Source organism: Cetorhinus maximus, chromosome 8, assembly GCF_964194155.1.
Source record: "Cetorhinus maximus chromosome 8, sCetMax3.hap1.1, whole genome shotgun sequence".
NCBI lineage: Eukaryota > Metazoa > Chordata > Chondrichthyes > Lamniformes > Cetorhinidae > Cetorhinus > Cetorhinus maximus.
Genome location: NC_135886.1, coordinates 24,010,129 through 24,033,739, shown reverse-complemented (window position 1 = coordinate 24,033,739; position 23,611 = coordinate 24,010,129). Strand labels below are relative to the sequence as shown.

Below are 23,611 nucleotides of genomic sequence, written 5' to 3'. Positions count from 1 at the left end.
ACCTCCAATGCCAGTGCAAGCGAGTGGGGGGAGCGGGGAGGGGCGGTGGCAACAAGACATAGCACTCGCAAATTTAAGTTTAAGGCACCATGAGCACCAGAGGGACTGTTCACGGGTGATCTTCTGTTCTGCTATGTTTTGTTAATATGTTTACTGGTGTGGCCATTAACACCAGATATAATTCTGTTCATTTGATGAGAGTTTCAAAATGATATAAATTTTGCTTTTGTCTTAATGGCCTGAGTATGTTTCACCTTTTTTTGGTGCAAGGCACGTCAGTACGTAATTCTGGATGTGAGTGGCTCTAAATTTTATTGCACAGGCACTGAGTGGACTTTGGGTTCAAATGAAAGGGTCATTTCAGACATCCGGGATGGAGGCAGCAGCCCTGGCATGAGGTGGAAGCAGATTTTTGGCAGCCTAGCTGCAGGAACATTGGATCAAGGTGTTCCTGGTGTCCCTGCTTCCCTGAAGGATCCACACCTCTGCCTTCACGTCCTCAGCGTTCTCCTCACTATACTCCTCTTCTGACTCAACACTGGATTCATCCTCTGTGGCCTGTGGAGCTGCGTCAAGATCCTCTTCCTCCAGGGGGTTACCCCCTTGCCAGTGCCAGATTGTGGAGCGTGCAGCATGCAGCCACGATCAGTGACACCCGCTCTGGAGGGTATTGTAGGGCACCCACTGAACAGGCCAGGCATCGGAAGCGCATCATCCGAAGACCTAGGGCAGAATTTTATGTCCCATGGGTGGGTGTGCACCCGACCCGATCGGGCGTAAAATAGCGTGCGATGACGTCAGGCAAGCGTCCCGATGTCATTGCAGATTTGCGCGATATTTCACTCGGTGGACACGCACAAAAGTCAGAAGCGTGTCTACCGATAATTAATCGGGCAATTAAGCCCATTAAAGGCGCGATATTTCATGGCCTGTTCAACCTTACGGTTGGCGGGCGGGCGAATCGGCCAGGTGGCCTTTACATTTTTCATGAAACCTCATCCAAGGGCGGGATGAAATTTCCATTAGGAAATAAAATAAATATGAATATCTGGGGTCATAATTTTTATGAGGTATGCTTTCAGGTGTTTGATTGTGATGCAGGGACATTTCTTTGCAGATTTTTACAGCTTCATTTCATTATTTTCAGGTCTGCAGCTCCCTGAGGCAGCTGCAGTGCTCACCCGCGCTGCCAGTGACATCGTCGCCCACCCTCTTCCCACCCCCACACCAGCAGCGCTGAGCTTCTCAGTGCGCGTTTCACATTCGCTGGTCGTTAATTGGCCAGCCAGCGTGAAATCGCGGTTGGGAGTCCATTTCCTGGCCACTCCTGGGCCCACTGATCACATGCGCCTGATGACCAAAAGGTTCGGGCCCTATGGTCCTCTCTATCACTGCCCTTGTGGGGGCATGACTCCTATCATAACGTCGCTTTGTCTCTGCTCTTGGGTGGCAGAGAGGCGTCATGACCACCCTTTCAGGGGATAGCCCTCGTCACCCAGCAGCCATCCATCCAGTCAGGCTGGAGCACTGAATAGCCTCGGCACAGGCCCAAACATCTGACAAATTGAGGTCACAGTCTCCGTGGAGAGACGGAGCCTCTTTCGGCATTGCACCTCGGACATATTCAGGTAGCTGCATCGCTGCCTGTAAACCCTGGCAGCAGGATAGTGGAGCCTTTTGCGGCCCTTTCTGCCTAGGACTACCTGCTGGCCCTGTGCCTCTTGTGCCTGTGCCTCTCCTCCCACAGGTCCCTCCCCTGGAAGCTGCTTTGGGACACCTGGCCTCCTCTCTCTTCTGCCCCTTTCTTCCTCCTCATAGGAGGCGGTGCCATCAGCAGAGACCGCAGTCCCCATTACCAGGATAACAGAAGGCTGTCTGATACCTGGAAGGGTCCACATGGTCAAAATCCTCCGGGGGCCTTGGAGACACCAATGAGTCCTGGAACGAAGCTTACAAATGCTAAGAATGAAGCTTAGAACAGAGATGAATCTGTCAAGTTCAAATAAGCAACCAACAGCAAAATATCTCCTAAACTCCTCACTACTCACAATAGCAATGCTGCTGACTTTTTAATCCACCCACGGATGAGGTTTCGTTAAAAGTGGGCTGCTTGCCTGCCCATTTTGCTCGTTCAATGAGTGCGAAATCATACGGGCAACATAAAATCGCGAACAATTGCCTTTTTAATGGCCTTAAGTGGCCTTTTAATTTTAGGTGGGCACGGCTCCGATACCCGCGTGCACCAAGATTGCTCGCGTGCAGGATGGCGTCGGGACGCTCACCCTGCGTCATCTCGGGCTATTTCACATCCATTCGGGTCAGGCGCACACCCAACTGCGAGGCGTAAAATTCTGCCCCAAGAAAAACTAAGCATTCCCCAACTCTTGAAGTTAACCATCCCAAATTACTACACAGCTGCTTGAGGACAGATACAATTGCTCAAAGTAACTCTGAAGGTGGAAATAATTAGAAAATGAATAGTTTCAAATGCAATACATTATGAAGCTTTGCAGTGATTTAGGGATAAATATTTACCATTCATGGTGCATACCCTCAAAGTAACAATGCGCTTTAAGTAAAAAAAAGGCATGTTTTCTTCAGTGATTTGTCAAAGCTCTACTTAATTATTGTTATTGGTGATGTGCATTTAATTACATTTCCTGAGGATCTAATAGGTGGTCTAAAATGAAGATGAAAAAGAATGAAGCGACTGGAAGAGTTTTTCATTAGAATTTTAAAATATCCATTGTTCCTCTCATTTCCATTGTTCTTTTTCAACAGACTGTTGACAAACACATTGTTGAGAGGTCTTCTAATCTGTGTTGGTCTTATTTGCATTGTTACAATACGTCTCCATTTTTGGACTGATCTTGACACCTCTGCTATCCATTTCAAGAAGGATCTGTGGCCTGATGCTGCACTGTAAACCCAACAGCCAAACAATACATCTAGAATGCAATTTCTGATGTTAAACTTCAAACATCACTGTTCCCATGCTGTGCCTAAAGGGATTGTGATTCAGTTTTGTGAACTATTTGAGCGTACAATTTGCAAACCTCAATGCTCAGTCTGATCCATCTTATAATCCTCATTGTGTAAAGTGCTTTAAACATAAACAGCTCTGATCCTACATTTTTAAAAACCTGTCGTAAATGTCTACTGTATAAACCATACTGACATGCAGGTTTGTAATGATCGGGCAAGCAAATCAAAATCCCAATATTTCCTAGTTCAGAGGAATCCGCTCCAAGAGACTAAAAAGCAGTTCCACCTTTGCCATTTTATCTTCAGAATATCTCAATCTTAAGTGACAGCTCTGGCTCTTAACTTTGAGTCAGAAGGTCATGGTTTCAAACCCCGCACTGGGACCCGAGTACATAAATTAAGCTGCACACTGCTGAGAGAGTGCTGTATTGTCAGAAGTGGTGGCCTTTGCATGTGCAAATATGGGGCTTAAGGCCTGCTTGAGGTCCCCTATTTAAAATTGGTTGCCGTGGGCCAGCTGGATTCAGAAAAACCTAGTCTATGTGTGGCCTAACCAACAGTGCAATTTCTTTCTCCTTTATTTCTCCAAATGTCACCATTAGATTTGCATACTGTGGATCAAACACATCACCATCAACAGTCTCATACCTCCAGGCCCATTGGATTGGCAAGCACAGGACAATACCTACCCAAAAATAGGAAGTCAATTTCAAATATACAGCTCAATATTGGGTAAATATTTGGTCTGGGTACCAATAGGAAGTTGAAAAGTTTACTTTAAATTTTAAAAGCTTGAGTTATATCCAATTCATAGTTATTTTCATTTAAGGTAATTATTATTGAACACAAACCCTGTGCTATAAGTAAGGGGGGAAATTTAGGATACAGCAACTAGTTGTGTGAAGGTATTTCATTAATATTAGGCTGTCAGACTTTAACAGCTTAGATCTTATTCTTCACCTTGCACCTGCATTCTCCTGAGGTCTTGTTACAGTCAGCATCAAATCCATTGCTTGTATCACAGTTACAGGGCCCACAGATAGGATGCCCCCACCATCCTTTGGGACAAGGCTGATCAATCCTACATGTGGAAAATACAAATTGGTGAAGTCAAATATTCAGACCGTTATCATTTGAAAAAAAATACTGATACCTTATTAATGACATATATTTGTAAATAATCCCATTAGTGGGTGTGGAAAAATGATATTTTCTTTTTTAACCACCAGAGTAGCTCAGGTGTATACAACACAACAGAAAGTTACATAGGTTTTCTTCCATTAAACAACCCCCTGGGATTCAGGAAAAGCTGTGGATAGGTGGGCTAGATGGGCTGAAGGTCTGCTCCTGTTTGAAAGTGTTACTATGTTTGCTCTGTTAAGCTGTGTCTTCGATCTCCACTGAATCATCAGTGAAAGGAAGACTATAGAATGGTTCCCTCACATATGAGCCGGGTAGAGACAAACATGGAAGAAGAGCCAGAGAGAGTTGATCTGCTCCCTTTCTTGTGTCACTGAATGGCTGGATGTGGATATCTGGGAGTGTGACATAGAGGGGCCTAAAATAACAAAAATGGGAGATAAAAGATATAATGAAATAAACTCAGGGTGGTGTATCAATGATATTGTTGCCACCTTTTACTAAACAGGCTGTTGGAAAATACTTCTGGACCCTTCAACTTTTTCCAGAAACTTCTAATGACAATATAGACTTTAAAAGTATTCTAATATCATTGTGATAGTTTATCGTGTGTCTACACACCAGCTTAAAAGGTTTGTTAGAATCCATAAATTTTAAATATTGATTAGTATAATCCCTCAAAAAAAAACAACAGTTTTAGCAAACACCTAGGTCTTAAGTGTCCGGCTTTGACAATGGCTTAGCTCAGACTCTACTTACCTGGTCTCACAGTACTGTCCAAAATAATTCACTGAGCAGTCACAAGTGTAGCCATGTGAAGAACTGGGTTTGCGGGTACACACAGACAGATGTTCACAGGGATTTAGGGAGCACACATCCTTACATTCCTCACCATAGTAACCTAGAAACAATTGAAGATTTCCCGTGACTACTTAGAATTACATAGAATATGGCCATTCAGCCCAACCATTCCATGCCAGCATTTGTACGCCACTTGACCTTCCTCCCACCCTTCCTCTTTTATATCAGCATAACCCTCTAATCCCTTCTCCCTTTTTGCTTATCTAGCTTTCCCTTAAATGTATCCATATTATTCATCTCAATCACTCCCTGTGGTAGAGAGTTCTACATTCTCACCCCTCTTTCGGTAATTCCTGCTTTGATTTCTTGATCTATCTTATGTTCATAACCTCTAGTTTTGTTCTTCCCCAAAAGAGAAAATGCATTCCCCGGCCGGAATCTTGCGCTCTTGCTGGTGGCACGCCTGGAGGCGGGAAGGGCATCAGCGGGATGATGACGTACTGGAATCTGACCGCCTTCCTGCCTCCTCCAGAATTAAGTCTGGGGTGGAAAGGCCCTTGGTTGACTTCCCACCCCACTGCCAATTAAAGGCTTTAAATTGCCAATTAATGACTACTTAAGGGCCTCATCCTGCCGCTGCTAAATATTAATCCAGCTGCAGGCGTATCTGTCACATGCAGTGTGCACGACAGGTAAACCTATGCAGCCAGTGTGTCGCCTCCCGATCGAGGGACTGGACATCGGGAAGGCAGGGGTGGTGGCCCAAGCCACCCCTGCATTTGCTGCCACCCCCCATGCAACCCTCTCCCCATGACCCCCACCCCACCAAAGCCCCCTCCCCCCGGCACATTATTTACTTGTTGCCTGGGTCGCTCTGCCATTCTGGGACTCTGGTCTCTGTCCTGCAGCAGCAGCCATGACCTCTCCAGTGGCACTGCTGAGCACAAGAGCTTCTGGCCTTTGATTGGCTCTCAAGAGACTTCTATCCCTGGGGTCTTGATTCCAGGGGAAGGCCCACCGCTGGCCTCACCGCTAACACTGACGTGAGGTTTGGTGGGTCTTCCTGAAAAGAGGCAGCACTGGTCTCTTGCCAGCTTCACAGCTGCAACAAGATTCCATTCTCGGTGTGTACCCCATCAAAATCTTTCGTCATTTTAAGGACTTCAATTAAGTCACCCCCCCCCCCCCACAAAAAAAGATCCAAGCCTGTCCATCCTTTTCTGACAGGTATAACCTCATAGTTCTGATATTATTTATACAGATTCTAATGCACAGTACTGAAAAAAGATTAGAATATAAAGGGGTGATTGAGTGTCAGTCTGCTATGCTATTGCTTGACTGATAGTAATGTTAACTGGACGGATAGTCAGACAATAAACATAAATGATTTCAATGATATTCAATTCAGTCCAGGTACTAGAGATGGTCGTACAACTCATGGTGCAGATGTTTCTCTTTAAATACCAATATATCCAATGTTGAACAGCAAAGGAATGGATACTCAAAATGTAGCATTTCACACCAGAAATTACACAAGAATTCAAAAAATTATATTCAATGCAAAATATCAAAATGCTCACATAGATCTGCTTTATCCATAGATCAGGCCTAAATAGGGGGAAATTGCACAAGGAAATTCCAGTATCTTACAAATCTTTTTTTTACTTTTTCCAGGGCCTGGTTTAACCTAAATGGCAAGATAGGACACTATATAGAAATATCAATCAAGGGCAGTCGGTGTATGCAGTTGTCTTGAAGCCACATTATAAGTGGTCATGGACAAGCAATGCCAATGGAGCTTTCAAGCTTCTAGTTTTATCTTAATTACAGTTACAAGTTCAAAGTTAATGTTTTACTTTTGTTAATCAAACTTTTCTCTCCACTATGTGTGTGCAGTGTTTCAGGTCTCACATCACAGCTTTTCTTGGTCTGTTGCATTCATCATGAGAAATAAATTTATGATCTATTTCATGACCCTTGGTCTTCAAGCATAGCCTCATGAGGAACTGTGCCAGCTGTTTTTTGAAAGTTCAAGTAAACTACATTTACCAAATCGGCCTCAACCTCTGGTTATCCCCTTGAAGAATCCCCATAGTATTGAAGGCATTATCTAATCTAACATCATGCAAACAGCTTCCTATGGGCACATGTTATCTTTATAGCATTTCACAGTTTAGTTTAGGCATTGTACTAACTACGCATGTCAACCTAAGTAGCTAACTCAGCCTAACTCAGTCCCATTTGGATTTTTGCTTTAAAACAAACCAGAAAGACACTCAGGTTGGTCTCACAGAGCAAACTAATCAAATGCGATTATTTTAAATGCTATTTTGGCAGAGAAAATTAATATATGGGAAATCATGAAGGGAGTCCCTAACATTCATAATACTTACTACTAGTTAAATCATTAAAGTAGGTAACAGAATACAACTCTATACTTTGAAATTTATGCAGGTTGCCAGTAAGCAAGCACCAACATCAACTACACTGGACACCTGGATTTCCACAGAACATCGCTCAACTAAAAGTCAGTCATTGACTGAAATTCAATACTGGCTAATTTGAATGAGTATCTATCACTTTATACATTATTCTGAATAGTAATGTGACAGCATAACGATACCCATATGTTTAACACTTTTTATGGTAACAAATCTAGAGATTATAGTGGATGATCTTTGGGATGTGATACCTAGAAAATCACTCTATTGAATCCCATGAGCCTGCCTTGCTGGTTTAAGACCTAAAAAGAATCACACAGGCTATAAAATGCTGAGCTTCTGGCTGACCCCATTACTAAAATGGTGTAAATCTTTACCTGGGTCACAGCTGCAGGAGTAGCTATCCCAGTCATCGCTGCAGTAGCTGTTTGTAGGGCACGGGCTGGAGTCACAGGGATCAGGAATGCTGCAGCCTCTCTCCACATTCACCTTCTCAGCATGGTTTACATTCAATGCCACTGCTGTGGATGGCGTCTCACCAATTCGCACCCCCTGAGGAAGGAGTTGTTAATTTTACAGTGGCTCGCGGAAACACCAAAATTGTTTGCATCTGTATCTGTTTAAGATCATTCGCTGCACAAAAGTACTGTGATGACATTTTTTCAAATTTCTACACTTGACAAATTAAAATGTCAGTTGAGTTTCCTTTCAGTAGCAGCTGTGAACCATAATTTTAATAACTAAAACCAGCTGCTAAAATGAACTCTCTAGCTTTATAGTCAGAGAATTCTGCAGGAACTTACATCAATGTGGGAGCATCAGGAGTGGGATATTGATCTCACAGCCAGAGGACCCGGCTTTATTTCCGACAGATAGTCAAACTCTCCAACTGTCAACTGGGCAATAGTCACTTGGTTGCGATAGGTTACAGAATCACAGTATTCCAGCTCACTAAACATGAGCAGCAACTCTCAGACAAATGTACACCTGTGTACCTGACATGAAACAACTGCCAAGTAACGCTGATGGTGGCCAGAGAACCTCAAGGGCAATTTCACTGATCCCACAATTTCAGTGTAAAATCAGTGCTCTAGGCTTTTTTAAAAATTCATTCATGTGATGTGGGCATTGCTGGCTAGGCCAACATTTATTGCCCATCCCTAATTGCCCTTGAGAAGGTGCTGGTGAGCTGCCTTCTTTAACCGCTGCAGTCCATGTGGTGTAGGTACAACCACAGTGCTGTAGATTGGTCTCAGACCTGTGCTCCCTTTGGGCTCGACTCCCTGCTGTGAATTTACAAACTCTGAGACTGAATAGTGAATGTCAGTCTGTTATTCAACCACAGGGCCAACATAAAGAAGCCTGATTTTCCTTGCAAAATATTGACCTCCAGTAAGGATTTACAGGAGAGCAACAATGTCAAGATCCCTTGATAATTTTTCACCTCCTACACCCAAGTTCGCTGAGGACAATGTTGGTCAATTGCCACCTTGGCTCACCTCAGCAAACTCAACATTGAGCAGGGATTGAATCTAAGATCTTCTTAGTTCCTATGCCTCTACACCACATGGTACAGTCATTCCCTGATATATTGTGGGAAGAGAAACCTATTGAACATTTCTAATACTGAATGTGAGTGTAGTAGCACTAAACATTTGTTTATCCACAAGGGTAGTGGAGGAAACAAACACCCTCAAGCTTATGACATTGAAAACCATCGATAATATTAGCAGTATAGTGTTTAGTGTATATATAGTATATATCCTGCCCTTTGTTGTACCTGTATGCATCCTCGGAACCCATGAAGAACACTGCCGTCATTCCCTGAGACTCCACCAACACTGATTGTTTTCATATTCAGCCCATGCAGTTCATTACCAATTTCCACCATTGTCTGTGAAGTAGATGGAGTCAGAAATCAATGGGCAAATTGTCACAAGAACTACAATTTAAAAATAAAGAGAAACTGACAAAGGTATTGGTTGATAGCTATACATGATCTTCTATTATGAGTTGTCACTGAAAATAGATGTGTAGTATGATTCACCTTAAAACAAAAGGCTGATTCACAAAATCTGCAGCCAAACTAGTACTAAGCTGCTCAATGGATCTCATCAGATGATTAGGAATTTGTCCTGATTCGTGTTAGCTCACATTAGGATACACTTTCTAAAAGGTGGCAACATTTTCCTCTGATGACTGTTAGGACATTATGCAATATGAAATGGAGCTCTGTCAATCTGGCCCTGAGTAGACAATTGCAGTGTCACTCAGAGGTGTCACAGGCATGGCTGGCAAATGAAAATGAAAAACACGTAAATAAACTAACAACCAACTCAGAACTTTGAAGTTACAGATACTCTTCTGAAGTTGGCAGAGCCTAGGGGGGATTTTAACTCATACTATGCCAGATTTCTAAGCACTGGATGCTGAGACATGACACATGTTTTATTTTTCAGCTCTGGCCTTTGATGAGCACAAAATTCACTAATTCAAAGAAAAGTCCCAAAATATTCCTCAACACAAAAAGGAATTTTCTGTCAATCGGAAACTTCCATTCTCTGTCAGTGGGCAGGGCTTAGGAACAACAGCAAATTTGGAGTTCCTTTTACGTTGAAGTTTAGAAATGTTTCTGATGGGGAGTTGTTAGATTACGTACATTGTTTACATGGCATTGGAGTAGTGATGGAGACATGGACCTGATTCTACAGATTCCAGGAGGAGGGAAGGATGATGTGTCTGAGCTTCTCATGTTTTAGTTATGGGCATACATCCTGAGTTCCTGACAATAAACTGATTCCTCCATATATTTTCATTGCTCAACAATGAGTGCAAAAGCTGATTCCCAAAATCTAGATTTTCAATGACTTACAGTCTTTATATGTTTATCTCTGCTAATAATCATCTTTTCTAATAATGCATAGCATTTTCCAACTCAGCATTAATTTTTCATTGAAGTCTTTTGTGACTTATAACTCAGTAAAGTGCCTACTTAAGTGACAAGATATCAATCAGTCAGAAGTAATCCATGCTTTTGACTTGCATAGTAATTACTGACCAAAGACACTGACAGGAGCTGTTTAAATGAGACTGTTTCTCACCATTTGTTGATGTGTTAGTATAACAGAAGGGCAAGCAAGGAATGGTCACAATGATCCCTGAGTTTCAAAGGTTATTTCTGAATTTTGCTAATTTTTCTACTTCAAATCAAATCCAGCTTCTCCCCTATTCAAAGTCAACTGTGGACAACAAAACTCTCACCTGCATTTAGAAGGCATTCAATCAAAAAAGTTCTATACATGCATAGAAACCCATCTTGATGGATCCTTTCAAGTAGCAGAGGTGAAGTAAAGAGAGTCTCTGTGTGTGTGTGTGTGTGTGTGTGTGTGAGGGGTGGGCTAAATGGTGTATGGTAAGGGTATCAAAATGAAGCTTATGGATTGAGTGGGGCCTATAAGTTCCTTTTACCTGGTCCACCCTTCTTCATGTACTCTTTTGGATAACTTTGGCTTTCAACATCAGCTCGTTAAAATTCCCAAGCCTGATGGATTTAAAAAGCGAAGTCCCCTCTTTATATTCAGACAGTTGAAGGAGGGACCTTTTTAGGTTAACAAGGAAAGAATTTTTACCCACCTTTCAGGCTGAGGAATTGTTAAGAGTTGAAGTTGAATCTTTGCAACAAACATACAAGGAATGATGATGACAATGGCTATGGCATCAGACTTTGTTACGAAAGTATAATCATTTTCATAATATTTATCTGGCTTGTTGTAAAGTAGGTTTATGGGTGTGAGTGTAGATGGTTCTGTCTGTGTGATTTAATTACATTTGGAGTCAGGTAGACTGCAAGCTTGAAATTATCAAAAGAAGCTAAGTGTAGAAATGTACTTGAAATGCTAATGAGTAAACATAGATGTTGTCTTAGCATGTAAGGTGTGAAGGGAATTTGCATTTTTAGATAAGTGAAGGAATTGTTTGGATTTCAAAGGGGTGTTAGTCTGTTTACAACTTGCCAAATAAGCAAGGCTAAGGAGTGTGTTTATTTTTCTCAAAGGTTACTGACAATATTGGCAACATGAAAGTTTTTCTATTGTGGGAAAGGTACAGTTTTAAAGACATATGGAATAATGGAATTTACATATTAAGGAGAGAGAAATGTACACAAAGGAGAATGAAAGGCTATGTTGGAGGGCCATGTAAGATCTAACAGGAGCATATGAAACAGCCTTGAAGAAGCATCCAACTATTTGGGCATAAGTCTGTTGTGTCTAGTAACCAAAGTTGAAGAAAACCATTTGGAATTCCACTGTCAAGTGGGTACAGTGTTAACTTGCTATATATTTTAATATCTAAAATCTATTTTGGACTGTTTCCTTAAAGGGGGTGTTTAACTGGGGGTGAGGTTAATTAGGAATTTTAGGAGTTGTTATAGTATTAAGTAATTGTAGTCTTACGTTTGTGCTTGAAATCTTTTATTGTGTTAATAAATATTTTAATTTAATTTTTAAAATCTCTAAAGGTTTTAGTGGACTCATTGCTTCTGAATTCAGTGCACACATCTTCTCATAATAAATACAAATTGCAAAACCATTGCAATAGTGTGACCAAGTTTCCCTTATGGATTTGGTCCACCTGGCACACATCATCTGCTACATCACAACAACTTAAACAAAAAGCCAAGAATATTACCAGCAGAGAACGAGTAATGGTCAGTACAGGTGGTAGAAGGGGTTGATGGAGAAAGAGACTAGGCAAGACAGACAAGAAGTGAAAAGAAAAAAATGGTAGTATATGGAGACATGATTTGAATGTTCAACGTAAAAGGGAAGCAGTGCACTGATCCTAGCATTGTAGGGGATTGGCATTCTTAAGATACTTTAGCAAATGATATGCTTTGTATGCAAATTAGTTAGTGTTTTGGGGATGGTATAATGATTATGCTGCCTCAATTCTGTCTGTTTTTGTTCTTGCCCTCCTCTCTTGAAGGCAGTGACTCATTCTGGGGTAAATTTTAATACATGTTGGCACCCCTACACTTCACTCAACCGTTGACTCTTCATGGGTGAGCCTGGACACTCAAGTGTCATTTGATCATTCATCATGGAAGCCATCTGAGTGAAGATCATCTTCTTACTCAGGGTCTGTTTTGCACACACACACACACTTCCTCAACAATTGAAAGACAAAATCAGTAGCAAAAGTCCTCATTACATTTACTCACAGTCATGAGCAAGTTCCTCAATGTACAGATTACAAAGAAAAATATTTACAGACAGCTTTTATCATAAACCAATTCAAATTTTCCTTTCTTCTGTCTAAAAATAGTAAATTAAAAGTATAAAACATCTTTTCATATTGATAGTCATTACCTGGTGATGTCCATAGTCTATAGACATGAGAGCTGTGTATTTTGATTCCATCCCATCTTTGGAACTTTTAAGTTCTAGTTGCAAGTGGTGCCAATCACCATCATTCACTTTTATTTGGTCCATTGTCAGTGCTGTGACCCGACTGCTCGAGCGATACACACTTAGCACCACATTTCCCTCACTGAGCTGCAAAGATGGTGATATCACTGTTAAACATATTGAAACCAAAAAAAAGCACTAAACAACAACCTCAACAACTTGTCTTTATATAGTGCCTTTAACAAAGTAAAACATCCCAAGGCAGTGCACAGCCGACTTATCAAAAATCATTCAACACCAAGTCATGTAAGAAGATATTAGGACAAGCAAGAAGCAGGTTCTAAAGAGTGTCATAAAGGAGGAAAATAAAGATAGAGAGGCAGAAGGATTTAAGGAGGAAATTTCAGAACTTAGGGCCTAGCCAGCGCAAGAGGACAGAATTAGAGGGGTGAGGCCACGGAGGGATTTAAAAACAAGGATAAAATTATTTTAAATTGAGGCTTTGCCAAATTGGGAGCCAATGTAGGTTAGCAAGTACAGAGGTGATGGGTGAATGGGACTGGGTGCAATTTAAGATATGGTTTTGGGTGAGCTCAAGTTTATGGAAGGTGCAAGGTGGGAATGTGGCTAGGAGAGTCTAGAGGTAACAAAGGAATGGATGAGGGTTTCAACAGTGGCTGAAGTAGCAGGAGTAGAGGTGGACAATATTATGGAAGTGAGTGTGGGAATTCCTGGAAGCAGAAAGGATATAGGGTGGGAAACTCAGCTGAGAGTCAAATATGACAGCAAGGCTGTGAATGGTCTGGTTCAGCATCAGACAATGGCCAGGTTAAGAGATTGAGTCAGTGGATTGGGATTAGAGTTTGTAGTAGAGGCAGAAAAAGATGGGGGTGAAATTAGTCTCAGTAACACTCATTTTTTGGATGCGACAAGTAACCTTACATTTCCAAAATGGCATTTGCAGCAGCCTGGACACTTCTGGTATAAAGCTCACCAGATACCATCTGGCTATTGATCTGATGCCAGTGGTGCCATTTTGGATCTTCACATTCTGGCCGATGCCTGTCCTTGACCTTGAACAGCTCAACATATGTTAAGCAGTATGAAGAGCCCCTGCACGAACAGCACCCCTGCCCACCACCAGTGTAACGTTAAGGAATCATCATCAACTTGCAGGTTAGTTGCTGGTTTATTTCTTCTGGCAGTTCCTACAATTCTAGACGTTTTTGGTGCTTGGCATAGTTACTTCAATCGGGAAAGAGCGAAAGCAGTGGAGCTTAAAATAAGGCAGAGAGAGCGAAACTTGCACTTTGGGAAACAGCGAGAGCAGTGGCACTATCCTGTAACCAGGAGCCAGTCAGAAGCTGTGTTCTAAAAGAAAAAAAAAATCAAGGTGCGACATTACAGGGAAACAAGTGGGTAATTGACTGGTGAGTATTTCCTATTTATCTTATCTTGGAGAATGGCAGGAAGGAGCGAGAGCTGGGCAGAGCATAAAAAACACTGGCAGGGGTGGAGAGCAGGCAGAGTTCAAAACGTCTTGTCAGGAATTAAAAAGTGATGTTGGCAGAGGGGAAGGAGTTGATTGGTGAGTAGCTAGTGAGAAATTCGACTTTTAGTCTCCAGTTTACAATAAATAGCCTGTAAAGTTAAGGCACGGCAGGGCAGGGCAGCTCGGCCATGTGGAATGCACATCCCTGTAACGCGAGAAATCGTGGAGGCTCCCCGTGGCCTAGGTGGCCTCACGTGCAGGAAGTGTCACCAGCTGCAGAAACTTGAGCTCCAGGGTTTTGGAACTCGAGCGACAGCTGGAGTCACTGTGGCGCATTGTGAGGTTGAGAACTAAGTGGATAGCCTGTTCAGGGAGGTGGTTAAACCGCAGGTTAAGAGAGTACAGGCAGACAGAGAATGGGTGACCACCAAACAGTTCAAGAGGACCAGGTAGAAAGTGCAGGAGTTCCCTGAGTTCATTTTGCTGAGTAACTGGTTTTCCATTTTGAACACTGGTGAGGGCGATGGTTCCTCAGGGGAGTGCAGCCAAAGTCAAGTCCATGGCACCATGGGTGGCTCAGCTGCACAGGAGGGGAGGAAGACAAGTGGAAGAGCAATAGTGGTAGGGGATTCAATAGTTAGGAGGACAGGCAGGTATTTCTGTAGCCGTAGACATACTACAAAATGATATGTTGCCTCCTTGGTACTAGGATCAAGGCACTGAGCAGCTGCAGGACATTCTTTTGGGGAGAGGGTGAACAGCCAGAGGTTGTGGTCCATATTGATACCAACGACATAGGTAGAAAAAGAAATGAGGTCCTGAAAGCAGATTTGAGAGAGCTAGGAAAGAGATTAAATAGTAAGCCTTCAAAGGCTGTAATCTCAAGGTTACTTCCAGTGCCACATGCTAGTGAGTACAGAAATAAGGAGATAGAGCAAATGCATGCATGCCTGGAGAAAGGGCTTTAGATTTCTGAAGCATTGGGACCAGCTCTGGGGTAGGTGGGACTTGTACAAGGAGGATGGGTTAAACCTTAAAAGGACTGAGACCAATATTCTCACAGGGAGATTTGCTAGTACTATTGGGGAGGGTTTAAACTAGCTTGGCGAGGGGATGGGAACCTGAGAGCGAATTCAGATAGGAGAGAAGCAAAGCTGGGAATGGCAGGAAGAAAAGTAATAAACCATATTAGAAGGCAGTGAAACAAAGGCAGGCATCAATAGAGTCAAAAATCAGAAAAATGTTTCAAAGGAAAAACTGAAGGCACTCTATCTGAATGTATGCAGCATGTCTAACAAGGTGGATGAATTAACGGCACAAAAAGAAGTGAATGATTATGATCTAATTGCCATTACGAAGACATAGCTGCAAGGTGACTAAGACTGGGAACTGAAACCCAAGGGCATTCAATATTTAGGAAGGATAAGCAAAAAGGATAAGCAGGTGGGGTAGCACTGTTAATAAAAGATGGGATCAATACATTAGTGAGAGAGGACCTTGGATCAGAAGATCAAGATGTAGAATCAGTTTGGGTGGAGCTAAGAAACAGCAAGGGGTAGCAAGCATTGGTGGGAGTTGTTCATAGGTCACCAAACAGTAGTGGTAATGTAGGGCCCAGTATAAATCAGGAAATTAGAGGTATATACAACAAGGGTAATTCATTAATCTTGGGAGGTACTTCAATCAACACATAGACTGGGCAAACCTAATTAGCACTAATGCTGTGGGGGATGAATTTCTGGTATATGAGACAGTATGTTGAGGAACTAACTGGGGAATGGGCTATTTTAGATCTAGTATTATGCAATGAAAGAGCACTAATTAACGATCTTGCTGTAAGAGAGCCTCTAGGGAAGAGTGACCATAATAAGATAAAATTTACAGTAAATCTGAAAGTGATCTTAAATCTAAACAAAGGAAACTACGAAGGTATGCGGGGCAAGTTGGCTGTGGTAGATTGGGAAACTACATTAAAAGGTATGATGGTAGACAGGCAGTGACAAGCATTTAAAGAATTAATACGTAGTTTAAAACAAATATATATTCTTTGGGGCATAAAAACCCAGCAGGAAAAGTGGCCACAAGCAAAATTAAAGATTGTATTATATCATATAAAGAGGCTTATAAAGTTACCAAAAATGTAGTAAGCCTGAGGATTGGGAGCATTTCAGAATTAGCAAAGGAGGACCAAGAAACTGATAAAGAAAGGGAAAAGAGAATATGAAAGTAAACTAGCGAGAAACATAAAGACAGACTGTAAAAGCTTCTATAGGTATGTAAAGTGGAGATTAGCAAAGACTAATGTGGACCCGTTACAGGCTGGGACAGGAGAATTTATAATGGGGAATAGGGAAATGGCAGAGTAACTGATCAAATATTTTGGATCTGCCTTCACGGAGGAACTAAGGGGCTGGAGAGAATGGGGGAGTGAAAGAAAATAGAATTAGTAAAAAATGGAGTACTAGAGAAACTAATGGGACTATAAGTTGATAAATCCTTTGAATCTGATTATCTACATCACAGAGTGTTGAAAGAGATGAGTGTAGAGGTAGTGGATGCATCAGTGGACATCTTCCAAAACTCCATAAATTCTGGAATGGGTTCCCACAAAATTGGAAGGTAGCAAATGTAACCCCACTATTTAAGAAAGCCTGGAGAGAGAAAACAGGGAACTACAGACCTGTTAGCCTGATATCAGTAGCAGGGAAAATGCTAGAATCTATTATAAAGGATGTGATAACTGGAAACTTGGAAAATAGTAGTAGGATTGGGCAGAATCAACATGGGTTTATGAAAGGAGTTTTCAAGGGTGTAGTCAACAGAATAGGTAAGGCAGGACCAGTGAATGTGGTGTATTTGGATTTTCAGAAAGCTTTCGATAAGGTCCCACACAAGAGGTTAGCAAACAAAATTAGCACACCTGGGATTGTGGGTAATATACTGGCATGGATTGCGAATTGGTTAACAGACAGAAAACAGAGAATGGGTTACTCTCAGGCTGGCAGACTGTGACATGTGGGGTACCACAAGGATCAGTGCTTGGGCCCCAGCTAATCACAATCTATATTTGCTGATGACACAAAACTAGGCGGGAATTTGAGTTGTGAGGAGGATGCAAGGGGGTTTCAAGAGGATTTAGAGAGGAGAGGTGAGTGGGCAAGGACAAGGCAGCTGGAATATAATGTGGAAAAATGTGAAGTTATCCACTTTGGTTGGAATACAAAAATGGAGAGTATTTCTTAAATGGTGAGAGATTGGGAATTGTTGATGTCCAAAGGGATCTGGGTGTCCTTGTTCATTAGTCACTGAAAGCTAACATGCAGATGCAGCAAGCAATTGGAAGGCATGTGGTATGTTGGCCTTTATTGCAAGAGGATTTGAGTACAGGAGTAAAGATGTCTTACTGCAATTGTATACAGCCCTGGTGAGGGTGCATCTGGAGTACAGCTTTGGTCTCCTTACCCAAGGAAGGATATACTTGCCATAGTGCAATGAGTGCAATGGAGATTCACCAGACTGATTCCTGAGATAGCGGGATTGTCCTAGGAGGAGAGATTGAGGAGACTGGGCCTGTATTCTCTAGAGATTTGTCATTCACCAAGGAGGTCACCATTGAAATCTGTCCACTGCTGCCATCATGCAGGTCAATGTCCAGTATCCTGGTAACAGTCATGAAGTGTTCACTCTGTGGCAGTCAGTGTTTCAACTGTATTTCAGGCATCACTCCAAACTAGATGGTGGTTACTGGATGAAAAGAGCTATCTGCTGACCACATGGCTCATCACACTGGGCAGAAATTTTCACTCGATGGGCGGGCACGCGCCTGACCTGCTCGAGTGCGAAATGATGTGCGATGACGTTGTCCGAGCATGCCGACGTCAATACGCAGTCGCGCGACAGTTCGGTCGGCGGGCGCGCCATTAAGGCCATTAAGTGATCAATTAAAGTAAATTTTTCGCTGCCCGCCCAACCTAACATTGGGCGGGCAGGCTTAAAGGCCAAGCCCGGCCTTTGCATTTTTTTGGAAAGCTCATCCATGGGCGAGATGAGGTTTCCAGAAGCAAATGAAAATAAAATAAAAACTTTAATTTTTCATTAATAGCATGTCCCTGCTCATGTGACAATCACATGAGAGACATGTTTAATTACATTTTAATTTTTTTATAACAATATTTCTTCATCTCCCTGAGGCAGCTCCGTGCCTCAGGGAGATTATGCAGTGCTCACTTGCGCGCATGAGTGAAGTTCGCGCTCGGCCAGCTAGCTCCCCCCCACCCCATCCCCACCCCACCGGTAGCGCTCAGTGCAGCTGCTCATGTTTCACGCTGTGTGGGCCTTAATTGGCCCTCCAGCATGACATCACGGTGCGATGGTCAGCTTCCCGACCGCCCCTGCCGAGCATCCCCGCCAAGGGCAAAATTCTGCCCTCTGATTTGGAATGCACACATGCATACTCAGCATGCATATAATGAGAACCATGCTTCTACATGAAATTTGCAAGATCAGGCCAGTGATGCCCTGAAGCAACAGTTCGCTACCTGGACTGCTTTGGAGGAGCCCTGCAGTATTCAGCTGAGAGTGTCCTGAGATCTGTGGCGGTCTGCTGCATGCCGCACAACTTTGCCATAGTGAGGGAACAGCCCTTGCCACCACCTGTCAGATGAAAAGCTGAGGAGCAGCAGCATAAGGAGGAGGAAAAGGAGGACAAAGAAGAGGAGCAAGAGTAAGGGAGGTCACATCACTAGGCAGCCACTTTCTGCCTTGACTGCACATGAAGAACTAATTCGACTGCGATACAAGTAACTGGAACCCCAATTCTGCCAACAGCCCACAACTGATCTTCCCTCTGTTATGGACCATCACACCATTCTCTTGATCACAAAGATAAGAACCAACAAAAATACACATTACAAACCAAATTTATCGATGAAGTCATGCCACATTGCACAAAAACCTAATTACCCTTACATATTTCCTTATAGCCTGTCTTCCATGTGCCTTTGCCAGTTCTGGTGCTCCTATGAAATGCTAACCCAGTGGCTGCAGCAGAGAGAGATAGAGAAGTGTGTCAGTGAATGTGATCCAATTTGTTTGGGTTAACGTCATGATTGAATAGATGGCAGTGTGTTCAGGAGATGTGGGTGTTAGGCTTGCAACATTGCTAAGTACGTGATGGTGAAGTGAAGCAAATGCATGTTAGGTGTAAGTTCTTACTGGTAGAGATTGTTGGTAGGTAAGTGATGAGAGTGTGGTGAGTTAACCAGTGGCTGAGGCGAGTGGCGTTGGCAGGATGTGACACTTGAAGATTCATTCATTGACCTTGACCACTTGTTTGAGGTCATTAAACTTCTTAAAGCACAGAATCCAAGTCCTCGGGGCTAAATGCCTGTCATTTACTTCTATGACTATCTGTCCCCTTTTCATTATATGCCTGGAGGGCCCCCTTGCCCCCGCCCCCCACTCCTCCAACCCATTCTAGTTGCAGGGTCTCCCATCCTTTCCACCTCCACCAAGGCTTTTAACACAGCACCACATGCTCTCCCATGGTCAGCTATTGTTGCTCAGCATTATTCTGAAGGATCTCAGCATCTCCAGCAGCCACAATGCACTCTCTCTTTAAGAGGTCCAGGCTAACTTCAAGTAGCACTCACAAGTAATGTTATTGGGCCACCTTGCTGATGCATGCAGCCAATGAACAGCACAGTTAGGGCAGGCTACATGCAGCAATCATTAATGAGCAGGCAGCTCAATGTTGCCATCCCGCCTGCATCACACTGCATGTACACATCAAAATCACACACTGCGATTTTTGCATCCATTTTTAGAGGCTGTCCAATTTTGTCCCCCTTAGCTCTGGTCTTCCCAATATTTAACAGGAGAAAATTTCTGCTCATCCAATATTGGATGTCAGACAAGCGTCATTACAAATCAGAGATGGTTCTTATTCTATTTATTCCTGATAGCCTACTCCCTAGTGTTTATGAGCAAGATTTAAGTCAAACAAGACAGAAAAAAGTCTCCTCTTTCAGGCAGTTAAGGGTCATGTGTAACATGAGTCTTAAGCTCTCCATGCCTGCACATAAAACAGCATGATAACCCAAGTTCATGTACAGCTGTAACATTCACTATGTGCTCCAAGAACCAGGGATGCACCATGGCATCACTGACCAGTAGAGGGCAGCTGGAATCCTATTTTGTGCCAGAACTTTGCGTGGGACAATGTGCGGCACCAAGGATGTGGAATTGGAGGTGGAGAAGGAGTATCCATTACAAGAAGGACAAGGGCAGATGTACTGAATTTGTTTTTAAAAGATAGATTGCATTTTTTTGTTCCTTTATCTGCTACAAAGCCACAGTGAATGTCTGAAATCTCTGATTTAATTTTCTCTCTATCGCTGGCCATTAGGATTCTGAGGATGAGTACAGGACTCATTAGGCTGATTGGTTGAGGCATTTTGCATTCTACTGCACCAGGTTCCTTTGGCAAAGCGATAAAAACAGAACTAGTTAGATCTTAACAGATAATACCAGTGTTGTCGATCTTGTTGGTGAAAAAAGTCAGTTTTTCAATTCCTAGCTCTCCTGTTCCTTCAATAATCTCTTTGGTTATTTCATTCGGTCCCAGTGCTTTTCCATTCTTCATATAAATTTAAAGGCAACCTCACAATGATTCTACAGTACCTTCTGATAATCAAACCTAATTATGAGGCAATTGCCCTATTTTAAATCAAAGTCTTTTACCTCATTTAGGCATGTTGAGTATCTGAGGCCTCTGTGCTGGGCTTCTCATGGTCAGTTGGCTGCCATCATATTATTTATCCCAAGTATCTATAAGAAGCCTTGCGTTTCCGCAGTGACGGAACTGTCATGTTCCATGTATGTTTTTATTATTTAAAACTTAAGCCTATTCCTCGTCCCGAATGTCTGTTTCAAATTGTTTAAATGGATTTATTTTGAAGTAAAAGAAAGAGGGGCACTCATATGGTGCCTTTAATGACTCCAAGTCTCTTTACAGTCAGCAAAAGTGTTTTATGCTTTCTGAAGTGTAGTCACTGTTGCAATGTAGAAAATAAAGCAGCCAGTAAACACATAATAAGGTCTCACCAACAAAAATGGATAAAGTTCAGAAAATCCATTTTATGATATTGATTGAGGGATAAATGTTGACCAGGACACTGGGGGTAACTTCCCTGCTCTTCTATGAAATAGTGCCATGGACAGCATGTCCATATATAGCACTCCCTCATTACCACACTGGAGCGTAAACCAGATTTTCTTCTCAGATCTCGAGTGGGGCTTGAACCTACAACCTTATGACTCAGAGATGAGAGTGCTACCAACAGCTGACACCAAGTACGTGGTATGTGGCACAAGCTTAATTTCCTCACGTCGCTAACTTCTATGAAGATCTGAACTGAATGGCCTACTGCTTCCATCAGTGTTTCTCACACACACCAGGAAAACTGTGTCAGGTTCCTCAGGCTGAGTCAGGGCAGAATTGGCAGCTATAACTTCCCAAATTGGCATGGTTCCAAAGTGGCAATCCTGGCACTTTTCATTTAGAAAAAGTATATTTTATACGATGAATAAAACTGATATCAGCCTACACATTTAAGCAGTAAAATCGCCAATACATCATCATCAAATGGTCTCCAGACAGGTGGTCCCATTAAAAGAACAGTTCATTTTTCATTTCATGTTCCTAATCTTTTTAGTGAGCTCTTCTGCTAAGACAGCACTCAGCTGTCATCATATCATATCCGAACTGGGTGAGCAACAGGGGAAATTCAAATGTTGAACATATCCTGAGAATTTATATATCATATTCTTCAGCTTCCATCTAACGATGTAATTTAAATAAGTGCAGCAAATTCATCAGCAGCCTGCTCTTCCCCCACAAAGTTATATGTGCTGTTGTCTGTCATTTGAACTGACATTTTCAACCCACATGTCAGTTTCTTCATTGGAATTAATGGTTGTCAATGTCAACTAATCAGAGCAGTTTTAAGAGAGAATTTACATTAGATCAGTTGTAGCTTTAAGATGAGCTGAATGTTTCTGAGATTCATACTTACAGCTGGTTTTATTCAGTTTTTATCCACAACAGGTGGGTACAAATTGGCCAATTCAATTTTTTGTACAAGATTATGAGGGGCATGGACAGGGTGGATAGGGAGCAGCTGTTCTCCTTAGTTGAAGAGTCAGTCACGAGGGGACATAAGTTCAAGGTGAGGGGCAGGAGGTTTAGGGGGGATGTGAGGAAAAACTTTCTTACCCAGAGGGTGGTGATGGTCTGGAATGCGCTGCCTGGGAGGGTGGTGGAGGTGGGTTGCCTCACATTCTTTAAAAAGTACCTGGATGAGCACTTGGCGTATCATAACATTCAAGGCTATGGGCCAGGTGCTGGTAAATGGGATTAGGTAGGTCAGGTGTTTCTCACGTGTCGATGCAGACTCGATGGTCCGAAGGGCCTCTTCTGCACTGTGATTCTGTGATTTTTGTGGTAGCAGTAAATAGGCAGGAATGGATTGGCTATCAGTTATATCCCCTGCCTGATATTCCTTTTCGTTTACTTTGGGCAGGGTGTTTAATAGGCAGCCAACTCACTACCTTCCACTTTCCACATCTTCAAAAACTAAAACAAACCCCCAGCATTCAACCCGTGTCTCAGCTGGCAAACAATTGTGAAGGTAAACTTCCCTCAAGACTGGCTCCGGCGGTTCTTGTAAGGCATGCCGGATGTTCCTAGGAATGGATACATTTACTTGCTTTATATTGGAATATTTCTGCATTTTTTAAATGCCAGTGTTTGGAAATAAAGTGAGAGGGGCTGGAGTGCAAGGTGTTACACTTGAAAAAAGATTGGGGTTTTGCTGCAATGATGCATGATGTAGACTCTTGGCCTCCTTGTGGATGAGTATGACACCTGGGTGATGTTCTCCAGCTTAGAGAGCTTTCACTTATACAGTATGGTGGCTATCTCTGTGCAGTAAGTGGAGACAGAGGCCCCACTGTCCCTATTAAAATGACGGACATCCGTATGAGGAGTGGCAATAATAATCGCTAAACCTGTAAGTGACTGCAAACCTCATTCAGGGACAGTCACATCCACCCGAGAGCACAAAATGCAGCTCCCTGTGCCTTTTCCCATCAACCATATTTTCTTGCCTCTTTCAAAAAAAATGCTTTCAGCGTAAGAAAATAAAACTGTTGTCTGGCTTAAAGCTGCAATGATGGCCAGAAATGACTGTTGGCAATAAAAAAAGAGATAAACTATGTATTCTTATGACATTCTTCCTGTCAATTATTTATTTAGGGATTAACCTGCTTATTTTAGATGGCTT

General features: G+C 42.5%; 1 protein-coding gene across 1 annotated transcript in view; it reads right to left on the bottom strand.

Moving 5' to 3' along the window:
• The window catches only part of celsr2 (cadherin, EGF LAG seven-pass G-type receptor 2), a 328,955-nt gene that overhangs the window by 55,310 nt on the left and 250,034 nt on the right, over positions 1–23,611 (bottom strand). The window contains exons 10-14 of the mRNA XM_078547792.1: positions 12,737–12,922; positions 9,148–9,261; positions 7,745–7,919; positions 4,885–5,026; positions 3,946–4,066 (exon numbers count right to left, since the gene is read on the bottom strand). Coding sequence (XP_078403918.1) covers positions 3,946–4,066; positions 4,885–5,026; positions 7,745–7,919; positions 9,148–9,261; positions 12,737–12,922 — 738 coding nt within the window. The remainder of the gene's footprint in view (positions 1–3,945; positions 4,067–4,884; positions 5,027–7,744; positions 7,920–9,147; positions 9,262–12,736; positions 12,923–23,611) is intronic.